Raw genomic sequence first — 17,708 nt, forward strand, 5'->3', positions numbered from 1 at the left:
GATTCATGAGTGCACATTATTGTAAAATGGTGTCAGGTTTTTTCATTAAAAAACCACCTGTGAAGCAACTGAGGGAAAGGAATTGTGACTTTTATTGCAGCTTTAGTTGTTATGAGCATCAAACTATTTTCTGTTTCTTAGTCAGTGACTGACGAATGAACCTCTGTCGGCCATTGAGTGCTCACCACTTGGGGTGCCATGATCCAGGGTTGTGTTCTGACCACAAATGTAGCCAGTGATTTCTGGTATGCTAACAATTTTGTGCAGCTGTTTGCATGCAGTTGGCAAACTGTCGTCTACTGTTCCAGCCAACCACTGAGTGATAAAAGACTTCAACATGGGCATAACTGCCCTTCTGAGTCTTGAGCTTCTTTTCCAGAAGCCATATTGTAAATGATCAAAATCTTAACTCAGGAGACTTCTTTCCTTCCTGTGTTTGGCTTCAAATGTACAAGCCAGCACAAAGGCTCATATATGAGGTATTCTGTGATAAATATGTTGGGTAATAGAGCAAGAAATCCTGTTCCCTGTGGCATTTCAAAATGTGGTTGGATACCATTTAACACTTATTAGGTTTTCTTAAATAGGTCTCAGATTCTCAATCTGTTTTCTTTACTGCCAAACCTTTGTCACAAAATGTTTTAGATATGACAGAAGTCTCCTAGTGGATTAAACATGCACATTAATTAATACTCTGTGGTAAGATAAATCACTTTAGTTGGCATTGTAAGATTTTCTTAATTATAAAGATTTAAAGCTTTTATTCTCTTTAATAGAATTGATTGTGATTACCATAACTCGCTTGTTAAATAAATAAATAAATCAAAATCATCAGTGGGGCTCTAGCTTCTTTCTGCATTGTCTGGTGTTACCTGAAGAGCCCGTGGCAGGCCTGAGTGGGGAGGACAGGCCTGCAGTCTCGGGAGCAGGTCTGTGTGGGTTGTGGTGACAAATGAGCTGAAGTCTTGGTATTCATTGCACCCAGCTCTCCTGTGCCAGGTCTGTCCTCCCTTTACTGACAACCTTTCATGTGTCAACAATGCCTCCCACTGTTCCCTGAGCTCAAGGTGCCAACAGAGGACAGCAGCCTGTGAAGGTGATGCTTAGGGCTGGGCGGTAAGGCTGTATATATTATGCGATCATAGACATAGATTTCATTGTTTCTTTTATAACCTGGTAGATTTATTCTCAGTGGGCTGGACTGCTTGATGTTCTTTGCACATGGTGCTGTAACAAAGTAATGCAGAAATACAGAGTGGGACGTGTGCCAAAGAGGTCAAGACAAAACATACCCCTTTTCATACCACTTACCCTCGTCCATGCATACACTAGCTGTGTTTACAGACTCCCAAATAATGTTTTTATAACCGCTTGATGGATCTTGCAGATAGAAAAGCCTTCATGTGAACACCTCAGTTGATTCGGATGGGCTCAAACCGAATGGGTTTTTGACTGGATTAAAAGGGGTGGTGTAGACCTGTAATAATCCGGTCAAAAGAAGAAAAAAAGTAAGCATGTAAACTGCTGAATAATTTTTTTAAGTTAAATGTGAAAATACATACTAATTTTCTTGTAGATTAACATTGAACTTTGGAAAGGTGCATATTATAATAACAATATTATTATAATTTATGTAAATAGCAATATATTAATTATACAATAATATATTCTTTTTATTATTTTTATTTTATTATTAGTTTTTTGTAATGGTCCATCCACCAGAATGTGTAAGCTCTTTAGTCACAGTGTTGTTTCTAATGCTAAAATATAAATATTGTTGTACTTTTTCACGTTCCTGTTTTACAAGAAAGGCAGAAAAAGAAATAAATATCTTTATTATTTTCTGCACAATTATAGTCACTAAAAACAGAGACTGGAAAAGTACTTAAACACAATGCCAGCAAGAATAAAATCCGCTATCAAGGCCATACAAAATATAGTTTTTTTTTGTTATTGTGTATGTGTGTGTGTGTGTGTGTGTGTGTGTGTGTGTGTGTGTGTGTGTTTAAGTTTTAAACCTAAAATATGTTTTTCTCTTTATTATGACAGGTGGTCTAACATATTTATTAGACTGTATTTATTGACTGTAATTGGGCATCTTGGGGTAATTGGGTGTTGATGTCCTGATCCAGGTAGCAGGAAAACAACTGAAGATGTGGTGAATTGATAACAGCCTGCATTGGAGGAAAGAGCAGCTTGTGAATTAACATTATTAGGATGCAGAGGGGGCGTGGTCAACGTCAGGTCGTCTTGGCGACTGAGACAGTGCTAAGCGCATTCTGATGGGAAGTGCTCTACTGAGATGGATGTGCTTGTTTTGAATTCAGTTTTGGAGAGCACTGCGTTTAATAAGTTAGCTGAACCCTGCTTTTCTCATAGGAGCAGATCAGCCACAGCTCTAGCTGTAGGGACGGCACTTTGTTAAACCGCATTCATCCCGGTCTCCTATTACCAGCCGTAAGCCGAAAAGCCATTTTCTTAAATCTAGCATGGTATGATGCTCCCTAGGACACGGTGTACTCTTCCTTTAAGTCCGCTTTGCCACTTGTTCAGAGAAGGGATTACATCCGTGTTCCTCCTGTTTTTAGTTTGATCTCTGGATTATACAGAGCCTGGCCATATCCTGTGCATATTAGTGGATTTGAATGTAAATTATCCTTGTAAACAGATGCACCCTGCACTGCGGTGTGCCGCCTGATCCAGATGATCCATCCGCCTGATCCAGAGGCTTGATCAGGTGCTCTACGTTAGGATTCAGACAGCACTTTCCGAGCATGTCCCTGAATCTCATAGTAACGGCATCTGAACTCTGCCTGGGAAAGATCAAATTATTTATAGCCTTGGCAAATGAGATGAGCTGCTTATCTTTCACGGTGCAGTCAGACGCTGCTCTGCTCCGCATGCGAACAGAGGATGCAGGGCGACATGGGGAAGACGAAGTAAAGGGGGGAGAGATTAGAAAGAGATGGAGCCCAGGTCTGTCAAACAAGTGCAAACTCTGCAAAGAGGATTAAATGGGAAGACTGGAAGAAAGAATGATTCACTTTATCTGATCTTTCATAGCAGTGAATGTTTCAGAACTATATGAAATCAGGTTTCCACCTAATACATATGCAGGACAGGCGAAAGGCATGTATGCACTGGTACCATTCATCATGCCTGGGTCCTTTTTTCTCCTCTCGTTAAATATGGAGTGTTTGACACTGTTGCACTTTGTTTGGGTTGATGGATTGATGCGTTTTTGTTCGCCGCTGACCTTAGACTTAGCTTTACATTCACAGTGGTGTGGACTGCTAATGATGGCATTGGCCTTTTGTCCATGCCAAACGCAGCACCGTAATTAGTTGTAGTGAAAGGCAGTGCTGTTCTGCTTATTGATTTTTATTCTTTGCGAGGAAGATAACATGCCAAAGAGAGAGAAGGGATGATATGATTGAGAGGCTGCTGATTCGCATTATGAGCTACATTTACAAAGTTAATGAGATTCTCTCCCAAGTACAGAAACCGCAGCAGCAGAATATGATTTGTGAAATGATATGTAAGATGATATGTAGAGAATGTTGAATTCTTTTTCTTTTCTGCTCATGACTATTGTAAAAACGGTAGTCGTTGCATAATCTACAAGTTGGGTTTGCATCCACATTTTTATGCAGGTTTTGAGATATTGCATCAGAAATGATGAATGGAGAAACCTGAATGTGAATAAAGTTTCCAAAGTGTACACACACAGACAAATATTTTACACATTAACTAGAGTGGAAACACATTAACCAATTAAGGTCCTAGATGGGCTGTGTAAAAAAATAAATAATAATAATTACCCATTCATTTGGCGAAGATGAATATTATCAGACCAGTATCAGTGTATAGGATCTCAGAAGTTTCATTCACAAATTGTTTTGTGATTTTATATCAATGGAAACATCAGTGATTTAACAGTAATTTTCACTGTACAATAAAATAAAATATGTACAATAAAAAGTGTTAGATTAAACCTAAATAAAAAAAATGCTTAAAATAAGAAAATTTGCATTAGAACATAAATTAGAACCAAAAATGGTCTTGTGTAAAGTTAAATGAAAATAACTTAAAAAAAAAAACATTTAAAAACTCATAAAATGACAAAAGCACAATAAAATTACTAAAACCTATCCTAAAATTAAAATGAAAACAAAAAAACATGAATGTAAAAGTTAATTCTAAATATTCTTAAATGCTATAATAGTATATAAATTATGCTAAAATAATACAAAAACATAACATGCATACATAAAAGTTTATCTTTAGTAAATCCAGAAATTGGCTCCATTGTGAATCTTTTTTGGTCAAGTGCTGCACATCATTCCCTTAACAATAAATACATCTTTTTTTTTTTTTTTTTGATTAGATTTAGATTAAGATTAAATTCCCTCTGACTGGATTACTGATGATTAAACATGATTAATCTGAAATGTCACTAGTGAATGGCGGGGCGTTTAAGCATGAGATTGCATGTTTTATTTCAGCTCAGCCACTGGGTGTTTCATAGAATGTGTTTTAATGTACGGTTGTGTCTTTGTATTACAGGTAAGCAGTGATGATGCGTTGTCTGGCAGCCCGTGTTCACTACAAGACCCTGATAGTGATCTGCGCTCTTCTCTCTCTGCTCACGGTCGTTCTGTGGAACAAGTGTACGAGTGAGAAAGCGCTGCGCTTCCTGCCCCGGCACCCCCAGCCCCCTCCCAGCCCGAAAACAGACAGCCACCCGCAGCAGCCCCAGCCCCCTGAACCTCCACCTGTGGTCGGCGGATTGCGATACGAAGAGATCGACTGCCTGATCAATGACGATGTCACCATTAAGGGCCGCCGAGAAGGCAGTGAGGTATACCTGCCCTTCAACTGGATGGAGAAGTACTTTGAGGTGTACGGCAAGGTGGTACAGTACGATGGCTACGATCGATTCGAGTTTTCACACAGTTACTCCAAAGTATATGCCCAGAAGGAGCTGTATCACCCCAGTGGAGTCTTCATGTCTTTTGAGGGGTATAACGTGGAGGTGCGTGACAGAGTCAAGTGCATCAGTGGAGTGGAAGGTGAGTGATGTGGTAATGGTTACACCTCTTCATTTCTGATCGATCTTCTCTGATAATGGCTGCTTAGTAATACTATGCCGAGGTGTCCGAACACATGTAATCAGTTAAGATGGATTGTGATTTACACCTGGTATTAACTCGTGTCTATAAACAGGCATCAAAAGTGCAGTAGAGATCGGGGCTGTAACGGCACGCACTTGCACCGAGGTTCAACTTAAATCTGACAGTTCATCTTTATTCTGGCTTGTTAAAAATAACATCACTCGGGTATTGATAGCTGTGTGCGCAGGTGAGACTTGTCTTAAAAAGTTAGTCAACTAGGAAAAGTTAGGGTTTAGGGTTAGGAAAAGTAAGACTGATTACGCAACTGCTAGTTGGTCAAACTAGTGCAACTTGACCCTGGACAACACAGGTTGCTATCTGTATTTAAATTAGATGCATTTAAGCCATGCCAGTTTAATTCAAACATTGTGAATGTGAATGAGAACTTGAGTGCACAGTGTGAAGATTTGTGTGTGCGCTCATCCGAAGCGCGCAAACCTGCGTTCCGGTCTCAGACAGTGCGCAAATATTGAGTTCTCTTCCAAGTCTTCTGCTTGAATAAACACGTTCACACAAAAGTTATGTCAACATGTCCATCTTGGTAAGTATCCTAGCAGACATAGACATAGTCTGTTGAACATATAATATCAGTGAATTAGATCCGTGCATTGTTTTAAAGTGACAGCAGGATATATATATTTTTTTTTTTATTAACCTACTGTCTGCGATTTTTAATGGTAATCAAAAAATAAAAGACACGGAAATAACTCACTGCTCTTGATTGAAAAGTTTTGGAAACTATAATAAAGATTAATCTTCACTTTATACAGTTAAATATGCAATGTTATTTTACATTGCTTTATTAAATTTCTGTACCTAAAAAAACTAATGTTTAAGCTACCTAAAAAAAAAAAAAAACCTGTAAAACCATATCTACAAACTGAACCGTGAGTAATTTGAACCTTTTACACCCCTAGTAGTGATGCTCTGAATTTTCTGCAAAAAACAAAACAAACAAAGACCAAAATTATATATATACAAGGCCAGAGGCAATCACACCCACAATCACGTGTGTGTAAGTGCATCTAAAAGCCACTTCATGTGAAGATTCTGTGCCACCTCTGATGCATATATTTAATTAGGTTAGAAATAATTGGCCTTTATAAAGGTAAAAATCGCATTACTTATTGGAAAGTCAAACTTATTGAAAAAGTTCCTTTCTGTTACTCCTGCAAACTAATCACTCTACAGAATATTGTTTAAATCCATTCCACTGGTTTTCCCCCTCATAATTAGAGCAGAAAATGGTAGAAAAATCTGCAGGTTCTGTCTGGCTCCTAATGTGTCTCACACAGTTACTTTCTCCCTCATCAACAAGATTCACCTAAATACATGTCACATTAAAGCAGCACTTAATTGTGGCACACTGGGAGAAGTGAGAGGCAAAGCGACCTGCCTCATTTCTAACACAACTTGTTAGTGGCCATTAATAGTCATTTAGTGCAGTCCGAGAGGAGTTTCCTGGAAGCCAGGCTCGAATTATCTACGTCTGGTTCTTAGTAAGTAATGCACCCTCAATGGACTATACATTAAGCAAATGAAAGTGGGATTGATTCAGCCAAGAACTGAATCACAAGAGCTGATTTGATGACCTTAGACGTCATGGAGAATCATTTTGCACTCAGACTCCCTCCCATGTGTCTTCTGGTGAATGTCAATGAGGAAAAGCAAAACCAAATTAAAGCAGAGTCATTTCCTTTTTTGATAAGGAACCTAAATGACAAGCATTTCAAAATGAACTGATAGATGACACTCCTTAACAGGAAGAAGCTGATTATGGTGGTCTCTGCTCCTTCAGAAGCTTTTTACTGTCTAGAAACTGCATTTTTCTCTCCACTGTGTCAGTGATCCAGCAGTTTCACTCCCCTGACAGATTACTTTTAATAATTTCCTGCTGGCTCACTCTTCTCTCCACCCCTCTATCTCTTTGCAAGGACCGTCCTTCAGCAGACGGGGTTAAATGCCATTTTCGATGCATCACAGTGATAAAGCATAACTCTGATCCCAGTCTCACTCCAGTTCTTGGATCACTTCTTCCTGCAGATCTCTGAATATCAGACCAACAGCACCATATCAAAGCTATTATAACAAAGTTTGTGATGCTCTCTAAAGAGAATAGAGTCGCTCAGTGCCATTTGCTCTTCGGTATTGTTTTATAATGAGACTGGGTAATGAAGTAATCACTTCTTAAGGAAGTATTGAAATTGAGTTTAGTCTGATCAATACTGGAGTATAAAGGATGCCTTCCAAACCACAACATCATTGCTATTCACTGAAGACGGTGAAGTCTCTCACAGTGCTTCATAGGACACTAATGGCAAACAAAGTAGAAGAATCTTTTTTAATGAAGTTAATATGTATCTAATTTAGAGCAGTGTCAAATCTGTTTGCTTGTTTGCATGTGTGAGTGTACGTCAGCGTATCCAAACAAACCTCACTTTACATGCTCAAAAAACAGAGAGCATTCTGCAGTATTCGGTCTAAAATGCAGAAATTCAGCACATCCAAACACCCTGGTCTGAAAAACTCATTGATCAGCATTCAGTATTAAATCACTTTCGACTCTTTTCTGGTGAAAGCTTTTAAAACATGCAAACCTTGTTTTGTGTGTGCATTTAAAGAACCCCCTTTTGTGAAGCACCACAAAGAGGCACATTCATACCAAAATCCCTTGTGGCAGGTGGAAAAATTGGGTTGTCTGTGAGTCGAGATGAAATTCTCAATGTCTGTGGCAGCACAAAAGCAACAGAGTTTGTACCAGTCCCATACTTTTGTTTCCTTTCTAGCCTCTTCTCCTCCATAACCAAGTGTAAACTGCCTCAAAACACAAGTGTAACATTTAAGAACGGGCTTGAGTCCAATGTTCAAGGAATGTTACAGTGCTGGTGTGAAGGTCGCGCAACTTGCGGGTGTCCGTGAGTGTTGGGTCTCGCTGAGCTAATCAGTTAGAGTGTATTTTTAACTTGGTGTCTGGCATCAAACTTTTATGCCAACAGTAAGCAGCTTTGATCACCTCAGTAGATTTAATTCACTCTAGTAAGAAATATGGACGTTTTTTGAAAGGTGTTGCACATGCAAACACAAAACAAAGATTAATGAGAGGTTCTGTTCCCCTCGCTTTCATCCCAGCCGTTGGAGGCACAAAAACAGTGTGTTGAGCTCAGAGGTAACAACCCACATGGGCCTGCGGCAGTGTGTTTGAGCAGAGAGCCTATTATCAGAGACAGCGGACAGACTCATCAGTCTCCGTCGAAGGACAGAGAGAGGGAGAGAGAATAAAAAGGAATGAAAAGGAGATGAGTACGGAGGGGTGACAGTGAAACAGAGCTTCTTTTTCCTCCTCCTTCAGTTTAAGGGATGGCGTCTCCTCCAGCAGAGGATCAGAGTGCTCTGAATAGTATCTAGGCCAGAGAGTGCCTCCTGATACAGGTCCCACTTAGAGCCAGCATGTGTATGTGTGCTTCCTGGAAAGCGGGAGGCAGGCTCATTGGTGTGTTTGTCATCTGTATTGCCTTGTTATGTCTGTGTTTAACCCTGCATGTGTTTTTTTATGTGTATGTTTGTGAATAGATCCTTTCAAGCCAGCTATAAAGGAGCAGTGTTGTTGCAGTGTTATGCCTGTGGCTTGATTATTGTTATTCCAGGAAATAGAATAGATGAGCCGTGATTAAAGAAAAGAAAAGGTTGGAAAGAGGGTGAATGAAAGCTGGGTAAACTGTAGCTCTCAGCATTTATGTCTATGTGGAAAGCACAACTTCATACTTCAGATCCAGGTTATTTGCTTAGGGGTTTAGTGGCTTTTTCCTCCCAGTGTTCACTTCAAACATACTTTTTTTTTGTATGTTTTGCTGATTGAAGGTGTATGTTTTCACTTGTTACTGTGTACCCTGGATTTTCTATCTGATCTAAATTGTTTAAAAGTCATGAAACCAGAAACAAGATTATTTGTAATGAATGAAGATGGCAAAAACCACTGCTTTACATGATCACACAAAAAGACTCTAACAGTATAAAACATTATCATTTAGACATCATTTAGTTGCCAAAATTGAAGATATGGTTGTATATGCGAGTGATTTACTCGAAGTGTAGAGGGTTGCACATACTGCCGTTCAAATTTTTGGGATTGAAGTCTCTTAACCTCACCGAGACTGAATTTAAAAAAAAAATAATAATAATATATATTATATATATTATGTATATATTATATATATTGTATATACCAATTAAAAATATATATTTTTGTCATTTTAATATATTTTTTAATATATTTTAAAATATAATTTACTTCTGTGTTGGCAAAGCTGATTTTTCAGCAGGCATTACTCCAGTCTTCAGTGCCACATGATCCTTCAGAAATCATTCTGATATGCTCATTTATTGTCAAGAAACCGTAATGATCAGCAATGGTAACTGCTTAATATTTTCGTGGAAATCATGATACTTTATTTCCAGAATTCTTTGATGAATGGAAAGTTCAGAAGTACCGCATCTATTTAAATATTTTGTGTCATTAGAAATGTTTGTAGTGATCAATATATTGTTTCTTTACTGAATAAAAGTATTCATTTCTTAAAAAAAAAAAAGTAGTGTACATATAAATATGTTTCTCTTATTTTCAGTTCAAAATACAGTTTCTAATATCTCTTCTTCTGGTTCCTTCCTACAGGAGTACCTTTGTCCACCCAGTGGGGCCCTCAAGGGTATTTCTATGCTATCCAGATCGCTCAGTATGGCCTGAGTCATTACAGTAAGAACCTGACCGAGCGGCCACCCCACACAGAGGTGTATGACACAGCGGAGGAGAGAGACAGCAGGTCTAGCGTGTGGACTGTCCCTAAAGGCTGTTCCCTCACCAGAGTCTATGACAAGACCAAAGTCACTTCAGTACGACAGTTCAGCGCTCCAGGTACAGAAGCAGATATTGAACTACATGCTTTCAGTTTATTTGGTCTAGTTTCATTTCTCTGCCATTCTTCTGTTCTTCATACAGTCCATCCCAATTTTGATTGATCTTCTATTCTATCTCCTCCAGCTTCACACCTAGTATGCATACAGTTCAGTATCAACTAGACTATAACAATATATATATATAATTTATGTATTTTTTTATTTTTTATTTTTATGTCTTGTAAACCCTTTAGTATGATGAAATACTTTTTTGTCATCCTTACACATTTCCTTATCTCTCCTATATTCTTCTTTCAGCATTTTTGCATGGCCTCTTACAGTCCTGCTCCACTGGGCATGCACATAAACACCCTCAAAATGTCAAAACTCACTACTAACAGTGCCTCATACACTACCGCTGAAAGATTTGCGTTTTATTTTATTTTTAGTAATGAAGGGTCAAGTGGCATTGAGGGCTGAATAGCTGCTGAAAATGTAGCTTTACCATTACAGAAATAACTTTTAGAATATATTCAAGCACCACTGTCCTCTTTTATAGAGAACAAAGAGGCTATTTAATGACTACAATACTTCTCTGTAGAAATAGAATCATGAAAATAAATTCTGCTTTCATCAGACAGGATTTTTATACTTTCAGTCTCCAAATTGCATGCACATGATTATGGGGTTTCCCGGACAGTGAAGGAAACATCTATGCAGCCTTCAGATATCACAGTAGACAGTACATTCTATTCCTCCCTCAGGATACTGCATGATACGGCAGCATTTTGGGGGTTTCTGACACAATGTGCTGCTTAGCATTGAGCTAATCAATAGCCATTAGAATTAGCAGGGCTGTCTCGCTGGCAGGCAGTAATTGGGTGTCATCACCCAGAGCATTGATTAGAGCAGGGCCAAGGCTCCAGCAGGGCACTGCCTCCCTCCTGCTCTCTCCGTCCTCCACATCACTGCTATTGATGAGAGGGTAATCAGAGCAGGACAGTACAAATCCACTTAGTCTCTCCATTGCCTTATGTAATGGATTTATGAATGCAGCTGTGGCCTGATGGTTAGAGAGTTGGACTTAGGTCTGAGTCTCAGTGCTGTCAGGAGTTGTAGGTGGAGGGAGTGAATGAACAGCGCTCTCTTCCACCCTCAGTACCCATGGCTGAAGTCCCCTTGAGCAAGGCACTGAACCCCCAGTTGCTCCCTTGGCGCTGGATCTATAGCTGCCCACTGCTCCGGGTGGGTGTTCACTTCTCACTGCTGTGTGTGTGCACTTGGATGGGTTAAATGCAGAGCACCAATTCTGAGTATGGGCTGCCATACTTGGCAAATATCATGACTTTCACTTTCATTTTTTTAAATAGTGATAGGGGCTGTTTGAGACAAGATGTCCTTTGCTGCCTCTTATCTTTTCCTTTGATTTGCTTTTGTCCTTTATCCCTATCCTGTCCTATTTTCTGTGTTGCTTTAATGTTGTTGATATTACTCTGTCTTGCGCGTTTTCTCTTGCTCGAGTACTCGGCCTCATTCTTTTTCTTGTGCTCTTTTATGCTTTCTTTTCTCCTCTCAGTAGAGGGTATGAGTTGGTTTCCTTTTTGTTCTGCATAACCTTGTCAGAAAGCAGCACAGACAGAGGCGGCGAGAGGGATTTGACTCTTAACACTTAGAAACAACTTCAGGATGTCCTGAAGTGTTGAATGTGCATTTCTGTAAAAAAAAAAAAAAAAAGAGAGAGTTAAAGTACTTTGATTGAGAGTTTTGGAAAATGATCTGCTCCTTTTGCAGCAAGTTGCACTGCAGTGTGTTCAACAATCTTCTGGAGGAGAAATTAGTTTTATCACTGTCCAACGTGAGATGGATGGTTTCAAAGTTGTTTCACGGTTGGAGCTTTTCTGCCTCTCTGACATTAAGTTGTAGGTTTAATTAACCCCAGGAGAAATTGACAAGTGAAACCTTGTGCTTTCAAGAAAACCCGTAGCGTCATTATTCGCAAGTTCTGTCCATTAGTGTGTGTGAATCTGTACTTGTTTGGGTGCTTTTGTACTTGTTTGTGCATGCAAATGATACTGTAAGGGAAATTTGCAAGGATTTATACTATGCTGTTCATAAAATCAATTTTCATAGTCATCTAAGGTTGTTTATTTGTTGTTTTTTGACATTAATTTAGCATCAGTACCATAAGCTTGTTATTGTACCAAAGGCAAAATTTTGCTATGGATGCAACAGACATCCAGTTAAACCTGTTGTAACTTTTTTTTTTCTGTTCCTTGTTTCTAGAAAACTCAGAGGGCGTCTCACTTCCTCTTGGCAACTCGAAAGACTTCATCATCTCTTTTGACCTCAAGTTTACATCTAATGGTAGTGTCTCTGTCATCGTGGAGACCACAGAGAAAGGTCCTCCGTTTGTTATCCACTACGTCACCACCACCCAGCTCATTTCTTTCAAGGAGCGTGACATCACCTATGGCATCGGCCCTCGGACTACATGGACCACGGTCACCCGCGACCTTCTCACCGACCTCCGCAAAGGCATTGGCCTATCCAACACCAAAGCGGTCAAAGCCACCAAGACCATGCCACGTCGTGTGGTAAAGTTAGTGGTGCACGGCCACGGGATGATAGACAATATCACAATCTCCACCACTTTGCATATGGCGGCTTTTTTCGCAGCTAGCGACTGGTTGGTGCGCAACCAGGACGAGCGCGGTGGTTGGCCGATCATGGTGACTCGTAAACTCGGGGACGGTTTCCGTGCTCTGGAGCCGGGTTGGTATTCGGCCATGGCACAGGGGCAGGCCATGTCCACTCTAGTGCGTGCCTATCTGATGACAAAAGACGACACGTACCTAAAAGCTGCCTTGCGTGCCACCGGACCTTTCAAACTGCCATCGGAGCAGCATGGCGTCAAAGCTGTATTCATGAACAAGTATGACTGGTATGAGGAGTACCCCACAATCCCTAGCTCCTTTGTTCTCAACGGGTTCATCTATTCACTCATAGGCCTGTATGACCTGGCTCAAACGGCAGGTGAGAAGCTCGGTCGGGACGCAGGTCAGCTGTACAGCAAGGGGATGGAGTCCTTGAAAGTTATGCTGCCCTTGTACGATACAGGGTCGGGCACCATCTATGATCTCCGCCACTTTATACTGGGCACTGCGCCCAATCTGGCTCGTTGGGACTACCATACAACGCACATCAACCAGCTCCAGCTACTGGGTACTATCGACAACTCACCCATATTCAGGGACTTCGTCAAGCGTTGGAAAAGCTACCTGAAAGGAGGGAGGGCCAAGCACAACTAAAGGGGAGCACACCTCTACGATCTTTTCATGCCCTCACATCCTCTTCCCGACTGCCACCATCAGGACCACAGTGTCTAGTGAGGAGAAAAAGATGACTGAACACTTCGGTGGCCCTCTAACTTTTCAGTTTGAGACCGTAATTGCAGTGCTGCTTGTCTGTGCTGATGTTTTAATTAGGTACAGTACAAACGCAGCTGCTTGCAGCATGTGTCTGGATAAGGAAGAGGTAGGGCTTATGTATTTAATATTCAAAGCTTCAGATCTGCAGGTTTGAGTGAGAAACACGTCTGCTGAGATTTGCCACATTTGGGCTCACTTCAGTCAAGATGAGGAATCGCAAAGCAGCTTTCCAAAGTAAAGCTCGGAAAAGAATTGGTCATCAGACAAAATTGTCGAGAAATAAATCTTTGAGAACAAACTTTAGCTGCACTAGCTATTTAAGATCATAGCCTGTGAGCAGAGCATTGCATATAATGCATATAAGCGACGGATAAAAATGCTGAAAATGTCCTCAAGTGTAGCATTGTTATATTTCACAGAGCATTGAAGGATTACTCGGTCAGCTTTGACATTGGAATGAAACGCGCCTTTGTTCAACCCACTGTCTAGCCTTCAGTCTGCATTTCATGATCCTTTGCTCTGTCAGACACTCGCCACAATCAGATTGAGCCGTCACGATTCCGGCCCAGTCCTGCCCATAATGCACTTAAAGCTTTAGAGAGGTGGTTGTAGGTCACTTGCTTCCTGTTTACAACAGATTTCAGGAAACATTGCTGTAGTTATTAAGACACCACTGTCCTGGACTAACAAACAGAGAGGCTGCTCTTTGAGAAATCTGGGGGACTCTGAAGAGTCGTGTAGCTGGTGTTCTTCAAACTTCAGTTAAATCGTGCTTCGTGTAGATTAGTCATGCACTTTACTTGTGTGGCATGCATGTGTGGTGAAGATGCGTTTATACACCCATGTGATGAATTATGACTTTTTGACATCAATCCAGTTTTTTTTTTTTCACTCATCCTTAATGGCAGTGAATCATTTCTAAGGGAATTTTTCGATTTTCTTTATTGTAGCTGTACCAGTTTCCTCAAACATAATTGCTGTAATGTGGAGCAAAAGAATGAGGATGTTTCTTTCACCTTCAGTTGAATAACTTGCATCTCAGGCAAGCAAACAATGCTGTTTAATGTATTAAAAAGATACTAATGATCAGTACTTCCTCATTAAAGCATAGAGTGTACTATTTTTATTTTACATATTTATATTTATATTAAAGCTTCTCCTCACATCACCCAAAAACATTTCAGCAGCCTTCTGACCAGTGCAGCCAAGTGTCCTCAAAAGATGGCCAGATGTTATCCCATTATCTGGCATCCTGCTGTTCTGAACCATTTCGAACAGATGTTTGCGTTCCGGCGTGCGCTTTTGGCTTCAGATTCTCAGAAAATAAATGTCAAAGAAGGGAAAAATGTGTCAGTTCTGAATGTTTGATATGAAAGCTTCTGATTTGTTTGGCAGGGATGGCGTTTTGAGACTATGGGTGCTTTAGTCCTGAGGCGTAGCTTTTGTGTTGACCTCTTTTGGTTTAAAAGTAATGTTTTTCCCGTGAAATTCAGGTTGCTTGTAGTCTCGCCGACGCAGTTCTCACATAAAATACTATGCACATTTCATACTAGACAAAGCGATATTTAAAAGTGGAAAAAATAGTTACCATGAGTGAGACCGAGAGCTACATTTAATTTATACTGTACCAAAGTCTTTAAAGTTTGGGTTATTTTTATCCGAAGTATTGAAGTGTTTTGTATTTTGCTGTATGGAACATTTGTCTTTTCATTTTTTTAGTTGGGAAAGGTGATAGGATAAAAGGAACACTTTGAGTGGGTAGTTACATGCCTTCCTCTTGCGAAGAAAAACCTTTTAATACTTTTTTTTCCACATTCAGTCTAGATTTGTAGGAAATGGAGTGGGTATAGAAAGCAACAGGGAATATTATTAATCACTGCTATCTATGGGGATGTGTGCAAATCTTGAATTAGGGCTAATGCTCAGTGCTACAGATTTCAAAAGGGAAAAGAGATTTGGATCAGCATCTCTGTTCTTGAAAGCCTTGTTTCAAAGCAGCCTCCTTTTTGAGTTGAGTTAACTAAACATTGTTTGCATCTGAGAACTCCTTGGAGCAAGCAGTGTTAAAGCACAACTATAGTTTCATTAATTTATTCTCTCTCTCTCTCTCTCTCTCTCTAAAAATGTGGACTATGTGCAAAGCCTTCCTCTGCAAGAATTGTAAAACTATAGAAAAGAGTAGAACAGGATTACATTTTCCCTCTTCTCTTTCCTTCTGTTTCATTTCATTCTTGATTTATAAATTGACATGCGAGGTGTATTTCATGTGTATGCAATAAATGATTGAACTGGATCACAACAGCTGCACATCCAGAAGTTGTTTAGACTTTGCAAAGGAAGCACAATGTGCGATCATTTTTATGCAGGGCAAATGTTTATTAAAGTCTTTGTGCTTTAAATTGTTTTTTTTTTAATTGTATAAATAAAGGCATTTTGTTTTATACATAAAAATGTGTCCACTGTGTTCCTTTTAATAATGCAGCATTTTCATATGCATACTGACTAGATTTTCTCATTTATTTGGATTTTGATTCATTGAAGTCCTATCCGGTCACTTTTCTACTTCCTCACTAGCTGAGCAGAAATGAGCAGTGTTAAACACGTCTTCAGGTGTCTGCTGTTCATTATAACCCCCACCACATTTCTCTCTATCTCAGTCACACATATGGACACTGCGGTTTAATTACTAGCTGCAGCCTGGGGTCTGATTCGGCACATTACCCTCCCTTCTCATTCTTCTGTCCTGTCTCTGCCTCTCTCAGTTCTGCATTGGCTGAGCTCATAACACTGGTAGACTTTAGGTGAAGGCGCCCCATGGAGCTCATCTTTTAATGACTGTCTGATCAGATTATCACTGTTTTACCAGACTCCGCCAGCTGACGCTTGCGGTCTGTCTGCAGACAGTCAGGTTTTTTGTTTTGTTTGTTGTTGTTTTCTTGGGCCTGATATTATTATTATTATTATTCTGATCCAGATTTATTTATTATTTTTTATTATTATATTATTTTTTTCTTTTTTTTTCATTTTGACATATTTCCGTCAAAAATAAAATTTTCCATATATAAAATGTTAACTCTTAGCTGATGCTGTAAATTGGGAACCTTCTAAATGGGTACATTTACAAATATGTTCATTAATGAGATTTGCAATAGAAATAGGATAAAATCTGAAGTGAAATAATTAGTTAAACTGTGACTACAATGTGTAAAATTATTAGGCCTATAAAAATGACCAACTCGTGGATTATATACAACAGCAGAAGACCCCACCGGTTACCACTCATCTCCACTACAAACAGGAAAAAGAGGCTACAAGTTGCACAAGCTCACCAAAATTGGACAGTCGAAGACTGGAAAAATGTTGCCTAGTCTTATGAGTCTCGATTTCTGTTGAGACATTCAGATAGTAGAGTCAGAATTTGGCGTTAACAGAATGAGAACATGGATCCATCATGCCTTGTTACCACTGTGCAGGCTGGTGCTGGTGGTGTAATGGTGTGGGGGATGTTTTCTTGGCACACTTTAGGCCCCTCAGTGCCAATTGGTTATCGTTTAAATGCCACGGCCCACCTGAGCATTGTTTCTGACCATGTCCATCCCTTTATTACCACAATGTACTCATCCTCTGATGGCTACTTCCAGCAGGACAATGCACCATGTCACAAAGCTCAAATCATTTCAAATTGGTTTCTTGAACATGACAATGAGTTCACTGTACTAAAATTGCCCCCACTGTCACCAGATCTCAACCCAATAGAGCATCTTTGGGATGTGGTGGAACAGGAGCTTCGTGCCCTGGATGTGCATCCCACAAATCTCCATCAACTGTAAGATGCAATCATATCAATATAGGCCAACATTTCTAAAGAATGCTTTCAGCACCTTGTTGAATGAATGCCACGTAGAATTAAGGAAGTTCTTAAGGTAAAAGGGGGTCAAACACAGTGTCAGTATGGTGTTCCTAATAATCCTTTAGGTGAGTGTATGTATGTATATATATATATATATATATATATATATATATATATATATATATATAAACCGGTTGTTTTACTGGATCAAAAGCGTGCATCAAAAAACTACTCTAATTTGTAGTTTCCTTGTCGATCTGTGTGTGACTCATACTTTTGACTAACTAAGAATCAGTTCTATAGTAATTTGTTCTTGGACTACACTGGTCCCACTGTATGTTCAAGTTTATAGAAAGTCATTTCTTG

The 17,708-nt window shown here is 39.7% G+C and overlaps 1 protein-coding gene across 4 annotated transcripts in view; it reads left to right on the top strand.

Moving 5' to 3' along the window:
* Window positions 1-15,603, top strand: part of LOC113052345 (D-glucuronyl C5-epimerase B-like) — a 49,626-nt gene extending 34,023 nt beyond the window's left edge. For all 4 annotated transcript variants that reach the window (XM_026216804.1, XM_026216805.1, XM_026216803.1 and 1 more), the window contains 3 exons: window positions 4,567-5,072; window positions 9,844-10,083; window positions 12,348-15,603. In XM_026216804.1, coding sequence (XP_026072589.1) covers window positions 4,577-5,072; window positions 9,844-10,083; window positions 12,348-13,372 — 1,761 coding nt within the window. In that variant the 5' untranslated portion in view covers window positions 4,567-4,576 and the 3' untranslated portion in view covers window positions 13,373-15,603. The remainder of the gene's footprint in view (window positions 1-4,566; window positions 5,073-9,843; window positions 10,084-12,347) is intronic.
* Window positions 15,604-17,708: the final 2,105 nt, after the last annotated feature.

The sequence above is a fragment of the Carassius auratus genome, chromosome 32 (genome assembly GCF_003368295.1).
Source record: "Carassius auratus strain Wakin chromosome 32, ASM336829v1, whole genome shotgun sequence".
Classification (NCBI taxonomy): Eukaryota; Metazoa; Chordata; class Actinopteri; order Cypriniformes; family Cyprinidae; genus Carassius; species Carassius auratus.